This window comes from Pelmatolapia mariae, linkage group LG17 (genome assembly GCF_036321145.2).
Source record: "Pelmatolapia mariae isolate MD_Pm_ZW linkage group LG17, Pm_UMD_F_2, whole genome shotgun sequence".
Classification (NCBI taxonomy): Eukaryota; Metazoa; Chordata; class Actinopteri; order Cichliformes; family Cichlidae; genus Pelmatolapia; species Pelmatolapia mariae.
Window position 1 is genome coordinate 27,535,559 of NC_086242.1, and position 23,246 is coordinate 27,558,804.

At 40.8% G+C, this 23,246-nt stretch overlaps 2 protein-coding genes across 2 annotated transcripts in view; one reads left to right on the forward strand and one right to left on the reverse strand.

Annotated features, from left to right (window-relative positions):
• The first annotated feature begins 37 nt into the window (after positions 1-37).
• Positions 38-6,492, forward strand: irf4l (interferon regulatory factor 4 like). The gene is made up of 9 exons (XM_063500997.1): positions 38-67; positions 241-480; positions 1,041-1,227; positions 1,577-1,653; positions 2,573-2,711; positions 2,795-2,896; positions 3,885-4,259; positions 4,936-5,042; positions 6,103-6,492. Exons 2-9 carry the CDS (start codon positions 283-285, stop codon positions 6,262-6,264), a joined length of 1,347 nt encoding a protein of 448 aa, XP_063357067.1. The 5' UTR covers positions 38-67; positions 241-282; the 3' UTR covers positions 6,265-6,492.
• Positions 6,493-13,159: 6,667 nt separating this feature from the next.
• Positions 13,160-23,246, reverse strand: part of exoc2 (exocyst complex component 2) — a 48,681-nt gene continuing 38,594 nt past the window's right edge. Inside the window, exons 19-28 of the mRNA XM_063501403.1 lie at positions 21,571-21,630; positions 20,188-20,249; positions 20,032-20,101; positions 18,379-18,495; positions 16,579-16,720; positions 15,009-15,064; positions 14,774-14,896; positions 14,496-14,557; positions 14,071-14,130; positions 13,160-13,967 (exon numbers count right to left, since the gene is read on the reverse strand). Coding sequence (XP_063357473.1) covers positions 13,874-13,967; positions 14,071-14,130; positions 14,496-14,557; positions 14,774-14,896; positions 15,009-15,064; positions 16,579-16,720; positions 18,379-18,495; positions 20,032-20,101; positions 20,188-20,249; positions 21,571-21,630 — 846 coding nt within the window. The 3' untranslated portion in view covers positions 13,160-13,873. The remainder of the gene's footprint in view (positions 13,968-14,070; positions 14,131-14,495; positions 14,558-14,773; positions 14,897-15,008; positions 15,065-16,578; positions 16,721-18,378; positions 18,496-20,031; positions 20,102-20,187; positions 20,250-21,570; positions 21,631-23,246) is intronic.

The following is a 23,246-nucleotide window of genomic DNA, read 5'->3' on the forward strand; positions in this document are numbered from 1 at the left end:
CGCCGGAATGATGAGGACTTTCTGACCCTGACTGATATCAAAACTCGACGGCTTTCAAGTTTCACAGGTAAGACGGCTTCGATCAGCCTGCGAAGCGCACAGTGAAGTTAGTCTGCGTGGGAGCGCAGTGGGTTAACCTTTAGTAGTTTTACTTAACTTAATCATTCTTTACTAAACCTACACAAGCCTACTTTCAAAACACACACAAACACGAGAGCGTGTGATATTACTACGTTACAGGAGCAGACAGTGGAGTTGTCCCGTGCGTCTTTTTGGTCAGAGATGAACCCCGACGTGGATTACGGAGGCTCCGGGAGCAGCGGCAACGGCAAGCTGCGCCAGTGGCTCATCGAGCAGGTGGACTGCGGGAAATATCCCGGTCTGGTTTGGGAGAACGACGAAAAGACCATCTTCAGGATACCGTGGAAACACGCCGGGAAACAGGACTACAACCGGGATGAGGATGCCGCGCTTTTTAAGGTAAGAGACCCGCATCCTCCGGGGTCCGCCAGCCACAAGCGAGCTGCGACTTTCAGAATAAAACAACAGCAGCATGTGTTAAAGTATTACAAACTTTAGAGCTGTTAAACTCTCTTATATCCTTTTAATGATGTGTGTAAAAATAATTAACTCGATTAGGCGTCTTAGTAGCGTTTGAATATTCTCTGACGCATTATATAAAAAAGGGTTTTGCTGTCTTTCATGAAATTCGCTCCATACATTAGGATGCGATTATTTCCATATAAGAATATTTGAACCATGTGCTCCATGCTGTAAAAAAACAGTCACACACTACTGGGAGAGCGACGCAAAACAACTTCTTTAAAATGACTGTGTGCTCCAAAGAAGCCACCTAACGAAAATAAATGAAAGTATTATTTTATAATTATTGTTGAAGGGTGAGTAACTAGTTATCAGCACAGGGAGGATGTCCGTCTACAGGCCGTGCAGTCGCAGTTAGGAGAGACCAGGCTGTGTGATTCTCTCGCACTAAACTTGAGGGAGGTATTCTAAACATTTCCCCGCGGACCTGTCTGCAGGCCTGGGCGCTGTTCAAAGGCAAGTTTCGGGAGGGCATCGACAAACCCGACCCGCCGACATGGAAGACACGCCTGCGCTGCGCCCTCAACAAGAGCAATGACTTTGAGGAACTGGTGGAAAGGAGCCAGCTGGACATCTCGGACCCCTACAAAGTTTACCGCATCATCCCCGAGGGCGCCAAGAAAAGTCAGTCCCCCTTCGAACAAGGCGTTAAAAAAAGTTTACTGCAGCATGAATTAAGCTGGTAGTAATACTGAAAGCTGATTGGGCTACAGCGGCAATAACCAAACTGGATAAAGGGTTTTACTGATGTGTTTTATTGTAGTTATTATTATTAGATGATCACAATCTGATAATTAGTTCTGTATCAGACAAAAAGTGGAAATTCTCTGACTCCTCAAACTGTCAAAGCACCAGCTAAAGTCATGCTGAAGTACTTGCATCGATGTGGACTTTTCTAAATGTACTGACAGAAAATGTGTTCAGACATTTTCTAGAGAGCTTTTCTAATAAAAATGTTCTTTCCCGCATGCAGGACCCAGACAGGAGGACAGTCCTCTGAGCCCAGGGAGCTTTCAGATGCATCCCTCCTACCCCTCTGTGCCGACTCAGGTGATTTTCCTGCACATAGAAACAAGTGGGGCGGGACTAAAGTAAGAGAGAGAGAATGAGGGGAGGTTGAAGATGCAACTCAGACAGTGTCATATTGTGCATGCATGGATGACCTTACAAACACAAGTGAAGGGTAATGATGTGCATCCCCAACTATGACTGGTGCTGACTTCAGGGGCTGATAGAAACTCTGGAGTTTTTGGGTCCTTTTTAGATTTTTTGGCAGCAACTGATTAAAAAAGGCACACAATTTATGGCAAAATATGTTTTTGCCACACTGTAAATCCTAATTCTCATTTACTAAATTAAACGTTGTTGCATTTAACTTTATCTATCCTAGTTTATTTAAAGTTATCTGTACTTCCTGCCTGGGTAATGAAGAGTATAGTTATGCTCTGCTTTACTTAATAATTTACATTTGTTTTCATAAAGTATGGAACACGTCTACAAAGGCTGCAGATGCTTAGTTTTAAATCCGTACTTTAGTAATGTGATGTCTATTTCTTAGATCTCAGTTTCTCGGACATGGTGTAGTTTCAGATGTTACTCACCATAATTGATTTTTCTGCACTGATTAATCTCTGTGACCTATCCTTTTTAAAGTACTACACACTCAAAATGAACAAGTCAGCTTTCTCCTCTCAAGTTGATTTAAGTTATTTTTGTGAGTCAGCGAGTTGGCGTTATCTTTTCATGCAAAAACAAATCAGAGTTTATGGTGCAGGGATTTTACGACTAGCTTAAGCAAAAATCTATGGATGAAGAAAGAATTCTGTAATGATCATATAAAACAAGTTGCAAAAAAGTCCTTATAAGCCTACTAAAAGAGTAATGTATTACAAAAGGACCGTGCAAAGACTGTTTGTTGGTATCTTATGATCAAAGATGTGCGCTCAGCTAACTGCTTTCCTCTCTATAGATGCCACAGTACATGGCGAGTCCAGAATGCGGCTGGAGAGATTACTGTCAGGAGCAGGCCTCTCTGCCCGAGCTGCCCTTCACTCAGTGTCCCTGTCCGCCCCGCACCCTGCCGTGGCAGGGCTCATCCATGGAAAATGGTACATGGCTTATTATTTAGCTTGCAAAATAAAAGCATTGTTATCAGTTTTAGCATTGCCTACATAGTTTGTTCTGTGTGCAGGATACCAGCTAAGAGCCTCAATTTACTCATACGGTCCAGCTGAGAGTCAGCCCTCGCCTTTCACACTGGACGCCAGCATCAGATCAGCAGAGGCACTTTCAGGTACACGAATACTTTCAGTTCACTTTTTCCCCTCACGCTATAAAATCAGGAACTCTCACCAGAATCCTCTGCTGAGAATTAAACTTTAGGTCCTATTTTTTTTTAAAAAAAGGCAAAAATCCATCTACATAGAACAAGCAGCAAATGCATATTTACATAAGCTCAAAACAGCTGAAAATGTCACGGTATGACACAGATTTTAGCATTTAAAGATACAATTAGGTTGAAACTGCGTAATGCTGTGCAAAAGTCAGAAAACTACTAATTTCACCTGAGACTTTGTTCCTTGGCTTTATTCAGTGCAGTTTAATTTCAGTTCTTGCATTTACCGTATGGTTCTGTATCGTGCTGCTGGCTGCCATTTTTATTAACTGTACTCTGACTGCCCATAACAAACAGCAGACAGAAAATCAGCACCAAATTTATTAATAAAGTTAAATATCTAGCAACTAAAGAGCCGCTATCAGTGGAATTTCATTAGGTGGCTATAATCTAAAATTTATTTATTTTTAGGGACTGCTGGTAGCTTGATTCGAGAGACATGCGGCTAATTTTGAATGTTTACTCTGCCCCCTAGAGGCTGGAAAAAAAGGAACGCAACTTTAATCAAAGCTGACGACTGAGCGTGTTCAAACTAGCTTCATTGTTTGGTCTAGTTTTAGTGACTTGTGAAGGAATTTTGCATCTGACCCAAATCGTTCTTGCTTGTGTGTGTTTATTTTGATCATGTAAACAATACACAGAAAACCATTTCCCCAAAAAATGCAGATTGCTGTCAGACTCAGCAAAATGCTCCTATAGAAGTACAAGACATAGCAGCATGTAGAACATTGAAATAATGATATACAGCAGCACCCTGTGACTTTGGCTTGTGGTGAACAATGAAAACCTTACGTGCTTCATTTTTTAAAAATAAAACAAAGACAGTCCATAAAAGAGTTTTAAGAAAAAGAAATTTCAGCTAACTTCTACCTGTGTCCTCCTCTAGACTTCCGTCTGCACGTGTCCGTATATTTCCGGGACTCTCTGGTGAGAGAGGTGACCACTTCCAGCCCGGATGGCTGCCATATCACTCCTTGCAACCCAGAGAAGCACTACCTGACGCCTGGAGGTCATGAGTTGGTGCCCCTGCCTGTTGACAGCCTATCATCCCAGAGGAGGCCAGACGAGTGTCCTCCGAGTCCACCGGCCAGCCTAGAGAGGGGAGTGTTGCTGTGGATGCGAGCGGATGGGCTCTACGCCCGGAGGCTGTGCCAGAGCAGGGTGTACTGGCAGGGAGGCCCGTCGCCGTACGGAGACAAACCCAACAAGCTGGAGAGAGACGTCACCTGTAAACTGCTCCACACGCAGGACTACCTCACAGGTGAGAGGACACAAAATCAACTCAACTCAGTATCTTTGATCAACAATCACTTGTGCTCGAAAGACTAAAAAGTTCTCACTTTTACTGTTTTTTAAAATGAAGGCCTATCTATGGTGCCATGCCTAATTCACCAAGTACCTGACCTGTATCTTAATCATCAGCATGGTGTACTGGACAGAGCTTGGTTGATATGTTTTAATCTGACTGATTCACTTAAGAACTCATACCAGTTGGCACCTTGCTGTACATAGATAGACTAACACTAACTGGTCTAAAATTTGGATTTCAGTCAAGAACTATCCACCTCAACTCAAAACTAAACCCACTAATTCTAATTAGCAGTAGAACAAACTGAGACTCATTACTCAGCTGATTTTCTGGAAGTCACTTGATGACATACTGTGCCAGCCAAGAATAATTTCTTAAAGAAGTATTTTATGATAAGCCAATAGTCACATGAAGTCTACACAGCCACATCATCCCCGCCCACATGCTAAGCAGCTCCAGCTGTGACAGCTAATTGTATTTGCATACATGGTGTGACCAGGACTTTCCGTTCGAATCACTCTAAATGTCACACCACTTCAAGTGAAATTCTCTTGAAATCATCAATTCTGATGTGTTTTAGGTGTCAGAGCTGTTACTGATGCATTTTTGTCTTTTTGCCTACTTGCAGAGATTCAGAGCTACGGGCTACGGCCGCCGTCCCGCTTCCAGGTCCTCCTGTGTTTCGGAGATGAGTGTCTCGACCCACAGAGACAAAGAAGGACCCTCACTGTGCAGGTGACTGCCGCCCCCGAGTTTAACCACTGATTATGATCCAGAGATCTTTCATTTTTTTTGTCATTTTGTTTATGAGGATCAGTGAAGCCTAATATTTACTGGGAAGCTGACAATAAGTTTGAACTGGTGTTCTTAAAATCAAAACTAAGATTTGAAAGGTTCAAAGTAGAGTGCTGAAACTTTAAAGTATGGACTGAAAAGTGAAAAATAGGATTTGAAAGTTTAAACCTAAGATTTGAAAGTCTGTAGGATCTTGTTCATAGTCATAACGTTGACAGTGTTTCATAACAAAATTTGGTTTCTAAATAAGTCGCACTGAGATTCAGGGCCAGCCTGGTTCCACTGTCACCCTTCCAAGACTCTGATTTCTATATAAAGTGAAAATGGATGAGCCAAGTGAAGATTCATGCCTTTTAGCTACAGATTTTTGACACACTTTCAATCAAACTAACCACGTAGCTGAGGTTCAACCAAACTAGGAATGGTTTGCCCTTCTCTAGTTTGACTTCTCAAAATGGTTTCATTAAAACAAAGCTGGGAAAGTTGAAATAGCGAATCAACCTTCCTGGATCTCTGTCAACAGTCAAATGCCCATAAATAATAAACTATCAAAAACCAAACAGCTTGGGAGTATGTCACAGAACTGCAACAGAAGGCTTCAATATATCCCAAACCCTAAATCAGGGGTGTCCAACTCCAGGCCTCAAGGGCTGGTGTCCTGCAGGTTTTAGATATCACCCTGGGTCAACACACCTGGATCAAATGATTCGTTCATTACCAGGCCTCTGGAGATCTTCAAGACATATTGAGGAGGCCATTGAGCCATTTATATCAGCTGTGTTGGATCAAACCTGCAGGACACCGGCCCTTGAGGCCCGGAGTTCCCCACCCCTGCCCTAAATGAAAGGGTGTATTGAATTGTTTCTTTTTTTAATTGAGTTTGAAAAAAGTACCAACTACTTTTTCACTTTTTTTTTGTAAAAATAAATAAATAGTGCTGTGTACAATAGTGCTATGCTGAATGGATTTTGCTGACCTCCTTGGCTCTCATATGTTGCAGGTGGAGCCTCTGTTCACCAGGCAGCTCCTGTACTATGCCCAGCAGCCGGGCAGCCACTACTACCGCAGCTATGAGCACCCAGGAGTCACAGACCACATAAACGCCTCCGAGGACTACCAGAGGGCCATCACACATCACCACAGCAGCAGCCTGCAGGAGTGAACTTTGCGGGTTTAAGTGACTGTTGGAAATGTCGCGATGACATTTTACACGACAGGCAAGAAAACTCTGAGATGAGGACAAAGTGGACACTGGTATACAAAAAATGATGGACATTAAGTCAGCAACCATCTGCCCTGTATGGTTTTTATATCTGTGTGTGCATGTATATGTGTGTGTGTGTGTGTGTGTGTGTGTGTGTGTGTGTCTTAAGTCAAAAATGCAGTGTTATTTTTTTCCCTTTTTGTATTCTTTTGGGCATAATGAGTATTTTGATGCTTACTCGTAGACAGTATTAAAAATGAAGGTGTTAAAGTATTAAAGATGATTGTGATGTCATCCACCGGTTTCTAAAGTTCCATTTTGAAGCCACGCGATGAACATTTTCATTATCGCTAGTTTGGTTTTGCTAACGACTTGTCACTTATAAGCTGTTAGCCAATGAGCATGCAATTTTAAACCTAGTGAGCAAGATTTCTAAAAAATGTCACGTTTTTTATTCAATGTGAACCAAAATAAGTGACTAGGACCATAAACACATCAGGAAAGTGTTTCCAGAGGTCAAGACAGAAAGCAATTTTCCCGAAGACTTTGATATAATAGGAAGTCTTTTTGCAGTCGCAAGTATTGCCATCTGGTGCCTTTCAGATAGAATGCAGGTTTAAGTTTGGCGCATTAGCTTTTTGGACCCAGAGGTCGTATTTTTGTACTGTCTATGTGCTTACTATGCAAATGAAACTGACAGCTGAGGTGATTGTATCATAGAAAACTGTGAGCGAAAGTTTTGTGCCTTAAAAAAAAAATTAGCAAATGAACCTAATCACTTTCTATGCCAATAGTTATATTAGAAGATCTCTAGCATTCACAAACCACTCCAATCCAGGCAACGACTAGTAGCTGGTTAGCTAAGATTAGCCTAGCTTGGCTTAGTTATAGACTAGGAAAAAACATAAGAGAAACAGAGTCTGTCTGAAAATTACCAAATGTACCTTCTGTTACATTCTAATGAAAACCAGTAAACATGTTATTTAGTGCAGAAACTGCACCTATGTTCAGAAAAGAGCACAATTGTAAATCATTTGTAAAACTAGCCACACCAATGAGGTGTCTATTTGGGGATTGTGGGCATGTGCTATTTTGTCACATTTAGTAAATCTGGCCCATAACTTTCAAATAATTAAACTCAAGAATCTAATTTTATATCTGGACAAAACTATGGAAGAATTTTCAGACTAACTGCTAAGGTAATATAAGCTAATATAAGCTAATAACCAAAACCATAGCTAGCCCCTGCTAGCTAAGGAGCTACTGGCTCCAGTTTGATGTTGTTGTTTTTGTATTCAACTGTCTGTTATCATACTTCTTCATTTGACTGTCTGCAAGAAAGTGAAGCAAACGAGCTTTTCATTTTTTAGTTAGTTTTTAAAAAACATTTTTCCTTGTAAATACATTTCTGTTAGGAGACACTATCACCATCATTTAGTAAATTATGAATGGAGTCTTGTGCCTGGCTGTGTTTATGTGTGTGTGTGTGAGAGAGAGCAACTCAGGGAGCTGATTTTAGATAAGCTTTTTTAACTCAATTTTATATCAAATAGTGATGTTAAATGTGACTGTTATATAGCGGATCTGAGAAAGGGTTAAAGTGAACATTTGTTGTTGTTTTTTTTAAAGTGTCATTTCCTTCAAAAATAAATAAATAAATGACTAAAAACGTAACAAGTGACAAGATCTGTTCATAACTGTGTGAGCTCTATGGTAACATCAGCACTACGCGTGAGCGTCTGAACAGGAAATGTGGTTCAGATGCAGGATGTGACTGGTTAATCAAACACTTGGTTATCACAAACAATATGATGACATCAAGAGGGGCGGAGAGAGAGGAAGAGGTTGGTTTTCCGTGCAGCGCTCGAGAGAGCCTTCCTGGTTTCTGCTCACAGATTAGAGTCTGTTTCCACTTTCATGGAAAACAACCATAAAACCCCACAACAACATTTCTGTAACTGCCACAAAATATTTTTGAAGAAGAGCAAGGAAGAAAGGAAGATGTCATCAGTTTGAGGTTAAAAACAACTCAGAAAGCTTACTTTGAAAACAAATGCCTTTTCAGCAGGAAGGGCAGGGTGGGTAATTACACGGCTTTGGACCCAATCTTTTTGATTGCATCTTTTTTTTTCTCCTAAAATCCAAAGATATTATAGTTCAGTTTAATTGATGCAATTTTAACCGATTTCAATATTTTAAAAAAATGTATCAGCAAAAGATGCATCAGTTAATTGCAAAATCACTGTTGGTTATCTTTCAAATCATTGTGGAGGAATTTTGTGAAACTCTTCTTCTACTACACATCATTGGTATTTGCGGGCATTTGTTTATGCACAGGGTCCGTCACAGCATTTCAGTCAGGTGGCGGTCTGGCCTTTAAGCCATTGCGATGCCTTGATTTTCTTTTTCAGTTATTCTGTTGTAGATTAACTGGTGCTCTTGAGATCATTGTCCTGTTGCACGATCAACTTTGTCCAAACTCTAGCGGTCAAACATATCTGTGTTTCAGCAAGACCAAATATGTAACAACTTACATGTATTCTGCACAGCATTTGTTGCAAAAACAGTCCAGACTGCTAAAGTTCCCATCACATTTTACACACCATCCTAACATAGAATCGATGGAGGTTGTAATTAGTGAAAGGTTTTGTGATGGGCTAAAATATCACATCACATTATATATAAAATTATGTACAGTACATAGGCCAACATCATGATGTCAATCACAATAGCTACAGCATCTTATCAGTTATTACCTGGAACAAAAACAAATCAAAAAGTAGGACACATCTAAATGCCACGCTTTTCCAGTCTTGTTCCAGTGTTTTTCTGCTTCTTACTAATCTTGGCCATTTCTATAAAATGTTTTTTCTTTTTTTGATCTCAGCTGTAAAACATCTGTCTTAAAAACAGGTACAATCAAGGGGACAACTTTTCTGTGATGTGTCAAATTTCTCCATCCTTTTATTTACCCACTCACAGCAAAGAAAACTGCAGATCAAAAATGTTTTTGTTGTTTTTTAAAGCAGGTCTTTTCATATTGTCTCCAGAATGGAACAGAATACTGGTGAATAGAAATAAAAAAGAAAGAGAAAAAACTCCCCTTTCTCACCTCTGTTACTGTAAACAGAGAGCTGGTGGAGAGCGGATAAGGCTTTGGGGTTTTGAACTTATTTTGTGAATGAATCCGTGGGAGGCAGAGTGCTAAGTTTAGAACGCAGAGAATCAAAACAACTCTTGCCTGCTCTCTATGGCTTTCCCCTACTTGTAGATGGGAAACCAAGTCAGAGAAAAAGTCTGAGGTCGATGAACGTAGACAGAAATGCACAGGTGTGGTTTGTACATTCAAAAGCTGAAATTTAATGGGTCATCTCCTGCTAGAAAACACAACAGCAGATCTCGACAGTGTCCTCAGTTAACCCTTTGTGTCTCGTCAAACTTTCTCATGTGAGCTGTGGGCGTGTCTGCCCGGGCGACTAGACCTACCACAACTGCTCGCTTAGGTCCCTACACCCACGCAGAACCACACTTTCTGTTGTTGCTCTCTTCCTCTGGGATCTGTGTCTTCTGCTCGCTGCCCCGAGTAACGGCCCACTCCGTCCCCACCCTGCATACGCCCTGTGTTCATGCTCCTCCCTGACAGCTAGATGCTGACATGCCAGACAGAATGAGTGAACTGGTGAGCTGCAGCTCCAGAGATGAATAGCTAAACCCGCTACTGAGCCATGGTGCAAACAAACCAACTGTCTGCAAGTGTGCCTTCGTTAGAATTTCCACTACTGAGCGTGACATTTGGATCTGCAGATAAGTTTAACGACTATATTTGAACAGTCACCATACATCACGTTTGGACCAAAAATATCAGTCACACCCTTACAATCTCATCTCCAAGCCAACAACTGCTCAGCAAGCTGCTTTTTGCAATCAAGTGCTCCATTGCAGTGCTTCTAGTTGTTTTACATTGTAGCTGAGAGTATCAATACCGACTGATTCAGAAATACTTGTCTTACAGAACCATAGTTGTCACAATTTTGTTTCTATACCCAACCACAGTGGATCGAAATGACAAAACCAAGATGTGATTAATGTGTAAACTTTCAGCTTTTACTCAGGGGGTTTTAACAAAAAATATTGCATGAACTCTTGAGGTTAAAATCGAGGTTAAGTCCCTTCATTCTCACAGACCTACAATTAAGTGGAAAAATTGTGCACCTTCCAAAACTTGATGTTATCTTTGAAGAACTTCAGTAGCGGTTTATTCTGAATAGAGAACTGTCTATAGAGACACTTTGCTGTAGCCTTCAGAATTGCCCCAATGCTTTGTGCCATTGCATGTTATCTTGCTAGAAAAAGACATGGACATGTTAAGCAGCAACACTCAGGCAGACTGTAGCATTTAAGCAATGCTCAGGTGGTACTGACGGGCTCAGTGTGCACCAAGAAACCGCTGATACAAAATAGAGTAGATCCAAGTTTGATGTTATATAGGACAAATTCTGTGAATGTTGCAGAAGTAATTGAGATTTATCAAACCAGGCAATGTTTTTCTGATCTTCAGTTATCTAATTTTGGTAAACTTCTGCAAACTGTAGCCTTAGTTTCCTGTTGTTAGCTGAAAGGTGTGGCATTCAGTTGTCTTCACTGCTGTAGCCCATCTGCTTTAAGGTTTAATGTGCTGTGCATTCAGAGAGGTGCTTCTTCATTCACTCCTTGGTTGTAATGAGCTCTGACCACTAAACCCTAGAGATGTTTGAGTGGGAAAATCCTGCACAGCAGATATGGAGATGTTGCAGATGTGTGACAACTAACCATGTGATAACTTGCAGGCCACTTTTGGACAATCACAGAGACACTGTTGGGTCAAACTAATAAGGTCCCAGTCACAAACGCTTAGAGACTGGTCTTTGATCATTTGGCAACAACCAGTTGGGGTGGTGAGGCAGAGTATTCATTGCTAGAGGTTGATGCAGTCTGTGAACTCCCATTTGTTTTCTCTAACAACCCACCCGTTGCAAAGGAAAATGGGTATTTCCTAATCGGTTCATAAAAGACCCCTTGTGATTGGTTTAGTTGCTAGCATATTGCTCCAGCTGTCTTTTAAATGGAAATGATGGACTTGTGACAAACCCTGCCCAGCTGCTCTCTGAGCTGTAGTGAAACTGTGAAAAGTGCAACACAAACGATAAATAGAGACTGTTTGCCTTCAAAATAAAAGCTGCACCTTTTTAATTGTGTTGGCAGCAGTGCTGGGGCACAATTTTGAAGGCAAGCAAACTGCCACTCAACTAGTAGATAGCAAATGTTTGCAGACCAACTACAGGCAATCTGCTAACAATTATAGCAAACGCTAGGAGTTTTTTAGTGGCGCAACTTCTTTGCAACCACTTTCACCCAGCAACGTCCAGGAACCACTGCAAACCAGTTGGGGAATAAAAACTTATCCTTAGCACCCAGTAGTTGTATCACATCCAATATGGCAGACAAATGCATGGCATTGGTTAAGAAACCTTAAAACATTATATAGTGGCCAGTAAGGGTATTTTACTTTACCTCCTACAAACACAGAACAAAGATTAAATAAAGAAAGAATAATGTTCCTTAGACATTTCTATTTTTTAGAAAGAAAAAAAAGAAAGTTTACAACAGCTTTATGAAGTCAGTTATAAAACATGCCATGTATGCTTTTGAAGGAACATTTACAATTGAGTTTAGCCTTTTTTGCCGCACCTGCTATCATCCATGCATCTGTAGAGGTGTAGCTTGTATTTCTGTTCTCATTTTGTCATTACTTAAAACGCTAATAAAGACAGACATTTACATTGTTGAAAAAAGGAACTGGTCAGTCTGGTCAGACGAATTAAAGACATGGTAGCTCTTGTACATTTTCATTTAAACTTTGCTTGAATTTCATGATTTTAGCCCTTGCATAAGGTAAGCACGATGTATACAGACATGTATTTCACCGGTTGTTAAAGTTGTTTCCTTTAATACAATGAGTGACATCATTCTGACAATTCCAAATAAATGTTTTATAACTGATTGTCTGTTGTGTCAGACCTAAGTCGCTGTGTACGCAGCTCAACAGTATTCGGTTGCCGTTTACGACAAAAACGAATATACGGCTTAAACGTGAGGTTCTTGTGCTTGTGAAGAAAGGTTTGCAAAATTGCATCAAGACTTGTGGAAAAATGTTGGACAGATGAGACTCAAGTGGTGGTGTTGGGCCATAACGCACAACACCATGTTTAGTGAAAACCAAACACCTCATACCAACTGTCAAAGGCGAGTGGTGCAGGGGTGTTGATTTGGATTTGTTTTGCTTTGCAGCCACAGGACCCAGGTACCTTGCAGAAACTGAGTCAACCAAGAACTCTGTGCACAAAAAGTATTCTAAATGACTGAAAAAGGAAAGAATCACGGTGTTACAATGACACACAAAAGTCCAGACCTCAACCTTACTGTAATGCTTTCACCTTAAGAGTGCTGTGCGTAAACAGATATCAATGAACTGAAGCAATGTTAGGAAGAGTGCAGCAAATTTCCTCCACAATGATATGAGACATTGATAAAGCTACACAGAAAATATCAAGTTTTTGCTTCTCAAGGTGGTTCTACAACCCACTGACTCCCACGAGCTTGTAGGAATCTATGTATATGGTGCCACATGCAGGTTCTGTGTTTATACATATTCAAATAAAGCTGTTTAGTACACCCTCTTTAACACACATGTTAAATCAAGCATTTATGTATTACTGGGTTTTTGGCAGGGTAATACAAAAGAATTTACTGCAGTCTTAAAGAAGTATTTTTGTATTAAAGTCTCATGAGGTGAGAAAAAAAAATGAGTTGATGGTAAATTCCAATGATGGTGCTTTATTAGAAGAAAAGCATCAATATAACTGACTCACAATTACATCAGTGTGGTTTCCACAGATGAAGATTACTGAAAAACATGCTGGATTTCAATGAAATGTGATGGGACAATAAGGCTGAAAAGGATTAAAGCAGTACAATGCTTTAAAAAAAACAAACCATCAACCATGTCTAAAAATCCTGACAGGATCAGCCGATCATCTGATCCAGTTCCATGTAGCTCACAGACTGAGATTTTGCAGCCCTAGCTGAAGGCTTATGTTTAGTTAACTTTCTGAGCAATACAGATGGCACAGTACATGAAAACCATCTTGTCGTCATCATCATCATTTAAAAAAAACTAGTTACTTTGACACACATTTCATTCAGAGTCTGCAGGTCCACATCCCACTGACAGACTGTTCCTGAACTTTCTAGAAACAAGCACATTAGCCACTCACTCACTGCTTGTCAGTACGTGAGTGGCCGTACATAATTAGCATACCCAACGTAACAGGGACTGTCCTGCACAGTAACAATGAAATCGACTCATTTAGTGTCTTCGAGATTAGATGAATACACACTTGTGTTTAATCGAGTAAAGCAGAAATTGAAAGTGATGAGTAAACAAAAAAGTGATAACTGAAGAGATACAGGCAAAGTTCATTAGCTAATAGATAAGACACAGACTCCTGTTTTGGGTGGTGGAGTGGATTTATCTCTTGATGGGCTGGACAGAGGAGGCCTGGAAGCAGGTGAGCTGGAGCTGCATGCTGCTCTTAAACTTGTTCAGCAGCTCTTCCAGTAACCTGCAGATAATATTAAAATTAAAGATTAATCTCAAAGACACAAAGGAAACGCCAAAAGGTCACAGTCCCTCCAATTAGTAACATATACCGGAATCAGACTCACTTCTTATCGGCGCCGCTGTGTAACTGAGGCAGAGACTCCAAAGCCAGTTTGAAGCTGGCGCTGAAAATGAGAAGCTTAGTTAAAAATGTCACATAAAGGAACCCATTTATTAACAATAGAGAACTAGAAAACACAGTTCAAGATGGGTCTGTGTGTGTATGCGGGCACACTAACCTGCCTACATGAACATACACGTGCACCCAAACACACACACAGAGGCGCACATCACAGTGCATGCACACAACAGAACCAGATTACTTTCACTTCCTTTCCAAAACCCTCCAACTAACATAAATAGGGATTGTAGTGAGGGATGTGTGACTGCTAAGATTTATGTCCGTGACATCCACAGCCATAAATCACTGGGCACATATATGGGACTTCCTGTCTCTGCCACTGTGTGGATCTGTATTTGTGGTACTTACTTGCTGTCGGCGTTTAGGTATGTGGCTATAGCATCTCTCAGAGCACACAGTTCAAGTCGAGCCTGTATGGGGGTTTACAGAAAAAGGGCAACAACGGAGATGTGATCATGTAATCATCATCAACTGACACCAGATGGTACCTTGAACTGAAATATGGCTTTATCAAAAATGACAGGTAATTCCCCCCAAGTGCGGTGGTCGACTTATGAGTCAGGGTCCTACTATGAGTGAGAAACTGCTCTGCGACTGCGGGTATGTGCGTGTGAGTGTGTACCTACCTGTAGGGCTCCGTTTTTGCTGAAGGAGGACACACACTGCATAAGACGGCACATTTCATCCGCAACGGACTCAACGATTCTAGACAGAACCCGAGGAACCAGATCCTTCGAGACTGTGAACACCTGACACAGAAAGAAAGAAAAAAACAGTCATGATGGGGGACGAGGTGGCAAAAGCACCTAGTAGAAGCAGTGTCTGACAAATGAGTGATGAGTTTTAATGGCATTTAAGCACCTCGGCATGAACTGCAATAATATTGACCAGAGCCTCCTTCAGGTAGTTCCTTACACCTGTGAAAGAAGAAGGCACAAAGTGAACAAACAAAGATCCAGATAAAACCTGAAACAGAAAACATCAGACATGTAACAATTAGCCATGAAAGGAAAGTGGATCTGTTTTGTTTATTTCCTGCTTCTTATATCTTATATATATATTTTATCTTAACTATATATCTTATACTTGGCCACAGTTTCCTCAGTTTAACCCCACTTTTAGCTCTCTCCCCCTCAATTTAAGCCAGCTTTCTTCAGATTGGTTGCCCCTCATAAACAAAAGGTTTAACCAGCAGGTGGGTGGGGCTCCACAGCCACATCTGTGTGCTTGGGATATCTGTTCTCACTGACATCATATAGAGCAACAGTAAAAAAAAAAACCCCAAAAACTATGTGAGAGAGCATGTTCAGCAGTGTGAGCCTGAGCATTTGTACATACTGTTGACCTTGTTATTTGAAACTCTGGCCATGTTTAGATGAACATCTGCAATTCTAACACTATATCTCTGCCAGAACAGACTAGTGACTAATGAAAACTCATCTTTGTCTCTTTATTTGAAAATTCAGGGCAGAGTCATTTTCACCAGAACCTGTAGCAGCTCAACAAGACTGCAAAACCATGTTTCTCTAAGATCACAGCCCCATCCACAGCAGAGCCAACTGGCTGTTTGATTAACAGTCCACCTGGATTTCTGATAGAAATGTGCCAACAAGATTCATTATTAGCCAAGCTAACACTGTGCCAGTGCAACGTTTTCCATTATTTAATTTCCCTCGTCTGTGAGGAGGATAAGGGGCAGATGAGTTAGTGTGCTGTGTGGAAGCTTCAAAATATAACATTACGTTGACGGTGAAACAGTCAAAGGCAAAAACAGAAAGAAAGTACTGAAACCGGATTCTTAATGCTTTGCAGCACCCCACACACAAACTTGAATCCCACACAAAAAAATGCACCAAGTGAAAGTATCATATCCTAGAACTGTGGTTTTCTGTCCAAAATGTTCCTCTTTCACATGTAGTCCAAACACACAAACTCACAGGCGACAAACCAGATCAACGCTCACAACTTTTCATCACGATTAAGCGTCCTGCTATGAACTGCTGCCCACCTGAGACGACTCGCGCAGCTCTCACACAGTCTGACATGTTGCTTCACATCCTGTACTAAGGTAGACCACACATTCACAGTCAAGTTTCACCTGGGTTTGGGGTGCACTGCGTGAGCGAAAAAAGTCAAGCTACAACTCAAATGTACACACATATCGCTTGCACACCCACAGCTAGACACAAAGGCCATGAGCGCCTTGGGAAGACTGATTAAATGATCTTAGTGGTGTTTACAGTAAGTCATCAAAGAGCCGTACTTTACACATGACACATGTGAACCACAGCTAGAAAGATTAGACACGAGAGACTCTGAGCTGTCATCCCACAGCCCTGCTAGGGGCTTAAATATGATTCTACCAGGGTCAGTTAGTGGTTGCTGACGGTGATTTCCTGCACCGTTTTATCAGCGCAGGGTAGCTGGCTACCTGTAGGTGTTTGGCAGTCTCTCCAATCAAAATACCCAGCATAGATGCCGGGCTCCAGGGAGCCTGCGATCGGATCAGCTCGTCTCTCAATGTAGGCTTCAAAGAGTTTCCGGTCCAGCCCCCGTACTGCGTCCACGCTTACCTGGCAGGTCAAGAACACACGATGTTACTGCAATGATTAGATACTAGATAACAGATTCTCTATCCCCAATCCATACATCATTAGACATGCACCACACAATATGAAGAGATCCATATTATAATACACTATTTACTCAGCGTTCTTTGCAATGATGCACCACTTGTTTGGATTTTAAGCACCATTTTTATCTTAGTTGTACAGATTAGCTGAATCTTTGCTGTGTTAGCTTATTTACATGCCTGTAATTTTAGCCTCAGAGCTGCGAGCAGAGAAAACGGCCCTGCCAATTAAACTGATTCCATCTCTGTGAGCAGGTTCTAACATTAACACTAAAACGTTGATAACGTGAAGATGTCAGTGCCTCCTGTTGCCTTTTACTTTAAATCACGATGACAATCTTGCCAAGGTTGTCTTGTGAGCCGTATGCATCAATTTAACAGCGGTCTGAATGCATACAGACGCCTAAAGTTACATGTGCATTAGAAAATTCCCCGTAAACAGAGATAACCAGTGCTTTGTAGCATTTTATCTCACAAACCCATGATTCCAGTCTGAAATAAAATGAAACTACTCCTCAAGGATTCATGCTCACCTTCTCCGATCCAGACTGCTCATAGGTGCTCAGAATTGTGGCTACTCTTCACTGGAGTTGTTGCTCACTCGTTACAAATACAACAAGGCTTTTGCTCAAAGTTTTCTCTCTCTCTGTGGCGGATATGTTTTATTGAAGCAGTGAGGAACACTGATGTAAAAGCATCTCAAGAGCTTCATCAATATTTAACTACCGTAGCCAGTGATGTTGCCCATCTCATGGCTTTACTTTTGAAAAACATTAAAAAGTCACACAACAAAAGAAACACTTTAAAACCTGCTGTAACAGGATGCATGATTCTGCTTTACATCAACACATAACACTGAAGTTTCTGATTTCCATGCCTATTGTTTTAAACTGCAGGCTGTGATGTTAAAGGCTTTATTATGGAGTGTGGAAGCTGTGAGTAATTTTACTTTGCAGTCCATATTGAAATCCTGTATCCTTCATAAACTGCATGAATAAATTTAGATCGTGCATATATCAGTGACTTCTCAAGTTTACATGAATTCACTGAGAGTTTATTGCATTTCTAACTCTTTACAGTACGATTGCATGAGGGGGCAGCTGTGTGGCAGATGTGTTGTGTGGGAATTCTTATTTTTCAGATTTGCTTTTGCAGCTATTTTAACATTTGAAGATTACAATCTAGACAAACTGTCACCCATACAACGGTATCTAAATATAAATGACACATGAGAATCGGTTTAAAAATGATATTTCAAAGAAAATGGCTGTAAACTGTTTTTACTGGAAAACCAACAGAATGCTTCTTTGCTTTGTGATTCAGTCATTAGTCATTGTGTGCAGCTGGATGAGTGTGTACGTGTGAAGAAAAAAAAACTAGGGTGACAATGAACTGAGCTTCCAAGACCACGACCTTTATTTTTTCTGTTGTATTTTTCTTTTAAAGAAGAGTCATCTCTCTGCTTAGAAGAGACCAGGGGACAGCTTTGTTGTTAATGACACCGCAACGCATTTCTCACCAACAACACTGAGCACTCCTTCCTTCGTGTAAAGTCTTTTTTTCAAAGCACAGTTGCAGATTAGAAGTGTTGATACTGACCCGTGTGATCTTCTCTGTCCCTGTGAAGCCATGTTTCTCAAAGTGATGGGCCAGGTTCAGGAATGTGTGTCTCTCGAGGTACTGGCAGTTACTCAGGATGATCAGTAGACGCTGCTCCTAAACACACGCGCACATACACACACACACACTTGAATGCTTTGACTGCCACAACACAACATTGCCACAGCTTAGGTTCAACTTACAGACTGTAGATCTGGATTTGGATTCTGGATGTAAAAAGTGTATGCAGAAGTGCCTCAAGCCTGTTTCTATTGGCCAGCAGAGGGCGACTCCTCTAGTTGCAAAAAGCAGCCCCAGTGCATAGACATCTCTTGGAAAACAGTCCTCACCTTTCTCGCTCTTTGACCTCAGCAAACACTCTCTGATGAGTTTCGGGTCTCAGTTGCTAGTTTCGAGTCTTACTGAATACAACACGACGTTAATTTTTATAAATTATGGTGTGCTCAAGGACCAGTAAGCAGGGTACACTTTAGGCTGGGACACTAGCATTCGAGCATCATGACATTCACTCCATTCTCCTGATATAAAGTTTAAAACGCTAAACCAGCAACAACTGACTCAAGGGGACATCATTAACCAATGACAATTGCAATCCCCATCATTTATGTTCAAAAGATACACAGTGTATATGGCGTTCTTACCACCATGATGCTCAGGCTGAGCTCCGTAGCCTGTGGTTAAACTTCCTAACCTGAAACCCATGACAAACCTTTAATCCTCATACAATTCTGGAGAGGTTCTTACAACCACAATGTGCTTTGCTTTCCAAAATATGTCCTTGGTTTAAAGTTGTGGTTTCAGTGAAGCTTGGAGCACTCTTTTTCTCACAATGTCTTTGTGAATATTGTCCAGTGCCTGTGTTTGATGTCTGGTAGAATGGTTGCCTGGCCTCCTAACTGCAAAACAAATCTACCTTAGTGTAGGAACCCGAAACTACTTTTAACAAGCTCTCACTCGTTAAAATGCCCGTGCTTTTAATATTCACCCTTACAAACACACAATAAAACATGCCAAATAAACGTGTGCACAGAGACACTGTCAGAATGACATTCTGATGCCTACAACATCACTGGCAGGAGTTTGCTGTCCAAAATTAAGCAAAGTAACCATGCTCCAAAAGCTTAGTGGCCTAAAGTAAACTGATGTCTTTGTATAAATAGCAGTGAGGCACTGTCCAAGTTTGCATGTGCTGGTTGCTAGATTGCCAACTCACAAAAACACCCGTTTGTATCATGACTGACACCAGTCTTAACTCTGGTCATCTACTCTCAGTCAAGTCTGGCGGCATATTCAGGCTGGGGAAACCCCTTCTGCACCTTGCTCCATTTCCCCTTACCAGAAGCACTCTACGCCCTGCTCTTCTTCCTCCTCTTCGTCCTCCCCTGCGCTTAACCCCCTTTGCTAACATCTCAAACAAGTTACAGGAAATAAGGACGTCTCTACTTCTTGTCCACAACCAGGAAACAGACTGATAACATTTCGTGGTTCGAATGAGTGACACATGTTTGTCTAGTTGTGTAAAGGAGGGAGCCCACGCTCTGGTGTGACGCTGGCAGTTGCCACATGTGGGTTTTCGAGTGTTTAAACCTCATACAATTTAAAGAATATAATGAAGAAAAACACTGTGCTTACAGATGTTGGAGTAAAGCCCTCTTGAATGCCAGTAAACCGATCAGGAGAGGACAGGTCCACTGAAATGTTGCTGTACACATGGGAGAGATTTTAAAATGTTGTCCAAGTTAAGCACAGTAATCACAGAGATGAGAAAAAAATCATCCAAATACTTACTGAGATATGTTAATGTCTCCATCTGTCTTAGTACTCAGCTGCTCCAAACTGTTTACAAAGACCTATGGAGACGCATTTATCAGACATGTGAAAAGACAATTTTAGGTGCATCACTAATATCTTACTCTGTGATCAAAACAGGTTAGTACAGACTTAGATCTAAGGTACACTGAAACACTGTGAGTTAGTGGTGACGTGGACAGTGTGTGCATGTCAACATGTAGGGTTATCTTCACCTCACAGTACATAAAAGACCAAATAAAATCTTAGCAACTGCTCTATGACTGAACAGATGTAAGACAAATACAGAAAACATAGGTTTTCAGGTCTATATATGACTTTGGTGATCAGTGCACAGGGCCTCAGGGCAAGAGGCAGGGTACACCCTGGACAGGTCACCAATCTTAGACAATCACACACACCATGTTCACACCTATGGGCAAATTAAAATCACCAATTAACCTAACCCCACTAAGTGGACATCTTTGGACCATCTGTGGTACCTGAAGAAAAACCCACACAGACACAGGAAGAACATGCAAACTCCACACGGAAAATGAACTGCAGTTCCTCTAATGGCCACTTCAGGTTGACTTCAAAAATGAATCGCCATCATGGTCTAGTCTCCTGTGCTAAAATGCCCAACTTAGAGCATTAAAAGGATCTTCTCTTCCTTCTAAACAAGTAGCTGATTTATTTTTTTATATTCTATTCATGTGAAGTGCTCAAGTGTTAAATGTTCAAAGTTAGACATGTGGCTGCTTTGACGGACAGGAGAGCCAAGACAGTGAGGTGTAGCTTACAGCTGCCTGCTAGAACCCACCTCAACTAATCCAAGTACAGTAGGCCTCAGTCAAACAGGCCCAGAGACTGGTTAGCAACGCCCCTGGCAACCTCTGACTACTAGAGGAAAATGATGTCTTTCCTGACCAGTTGGTGGAGGCTCCTGGTAGTCGCAAAGAGAGAGCTGCCAGGAAGCCTTCTGTGACTGGTAGCTGCCAGATGGTTGCATTTTTGCTGTTGCTACGTTTAAAGCATTTTAAAGGAATTGTCTAAAAATATATACCTGCCTTATGATACAGATCATCAAAGGTAAGTTTTAGTAAGTTCATTTATAGAATTTTATTTAGCGCTAATTATATGTGTCTCTTTATTTGCCAACAATGCTTGCTAGGAGTAGCTGACTACACCCGACTCTGTCATCCAGATTTGGCCACTTCTGTATTCGATAAACAACATAAAACACATGAAGGCTGAGGCTTCAAAATGTGGAAATCAAAACCAGTGGTAGACATCATGGTGGCTACTTCTATCCTATGCAAACAGCCTGTGTTCATAATGAAATCCTATGTATGTTCTTGGAAATAAGTGTACACGTCTTACCTTCATGATCCTCACACTGAGCTCTGCAGCCTGGTCCTGGACCTGCTCCAACTGCAACACCTGTGGGAAAGAACGTAACGGTAATGATGCTTTCTTGACATGACTAAAGCTGTTTATTCTAAAATTCATAAAGGATTTCTTTGTGTCGAACCCTAGATAGTTATTTTATAGTTTCTGTTAACAGCAGGGTTTATACTATACTACTTCGCTAAGTGCTGAATTAAAACCATCCAAGTTTTGATATCATTTCTGTTTGCAACAGAAGTACCGTGGCTTCAAATAAAAGATCATCACATAAAGCAACTCCACAGAGTGAAATTTCATTTCTATAAGTTTACTGCACTGTGCGACATGCACAAGGGCAGGACAAGAAGAGTGATGAATGTAGCACCCACTGAACCGAGGCCAGGATGCACAGCAGTTATTCCTCCACGACTTGTTCTTCTGCTACAACAAACTAACTACATTTTCTTCTTTATTTAATTTTTCTTTTTGTTTTCTACATCAATCTATTTACTTCCTTTTTCTTCACAATTCCAACAGGGATCTTAATTTTGAACCTATCTCATTGTGCAACAAAGACTGCTGTTTTCAAAACATGACTAAAGATGATATCAGCATAATTTTTTAACACTGGTCACAGAGACCATGTGGCTAAGCTTGATTTATATTCACCAAAATTTTAATTTTCTTTTTTTATACAAACCCACTTCTATAAAAGTTTGGATGGTGTGTAAAATGTAAATAAATGCAATGATTTGCAAATCTCATAAATCTACATTTTTCACAAAAAGACAGCAAAAACATATCAGATGTTTAACCTGAGACGTTCTACTACTTTATGAAAAATATTAGTTAGTTTGAATGTAATGGCAGCAACATGCCTCAAAAAAGTTTGGATGGAGAAATGAAAAAATTGAAAAGTTAGTGGTACTTAAAGAAGGAGCTGGAGGAACATTTTGCAACTAATTAGGTTAGCTGGTAAAAAATAATAAATGTCTTAGAGAGGCAAAGTTTCACCAATCTGCAAAAACAACTCCAACTACAGAATAGTGATCTTTACTGTAAAATTATGAAGACTGAATATCTTATAATCTACGCTACGTGTTATCATTTAATAAAACAAAAAAACAGAGCGATCTCTGTGTACAAGGGGCAAGTCTGAAAATCAGTATTGGACTCTCGTGCTCTTTGGTTTCAGAGGTGGCACTGCAGTAAAAACAGGCATGATTCTGTAATGAAAATAACTGCATGGGCTCAGGCACACTTCTAGAAAACAGTTTACAATGTCATCGACCAAAAAGAAGAAGCCTATGTGAAACACTGCCATCGTCTCTGGGACAAAGCTCAGGTCAGACTAATGAAAATTTGAAATTATTTTATTAGAACACTGATGCTGCGTACTCTCAGCTAAAGAGGAGATGAACCAGTCATATTTAAAAGGTATCCATCTCTGATAGTATGGGTGTGCGTTAAGAGTCAGTGGAACTGGCACATTGCACATCTGGAAAGGCACAACAGATTTTATACACAGGTTTTATGCTCTTATCCAGAAGTCTTTTTCTTTCTTTAAGACATGCTGCTGCCATCGAATTCAACATCACCTCAGCGATGCTAAAGTTTGTGATAATGCCAGGAGCAGCAGGATTCACATTTATTCATTCAGAGTGACAATT

Excerpts from the sequence above, each read along its gene's own strand:
- irf4l (XM_063500997.1), top strand. The coding sequence starts at position 283 with ATGAACCCCGACGTGGATTACGGAGGCTCCGGGAGCAGCGGCAACGGC. Across the intron at positions 1,228-1,576 it reads CCCCGAGGGCGCCAAGAAAA|GACCCAGACAGGAGGACAGT; the intron begins GTCAGTCCCCCT and ends TCCCGCATGCAG. Across the intron at positions 2,897-3,884 it reads ATCAGCAGAGGCACTTTCAG|ACTTCCGTCTGCACGTGTCC; the intron begins GTACACGAATAC and ends GTCCTCCTCTAG.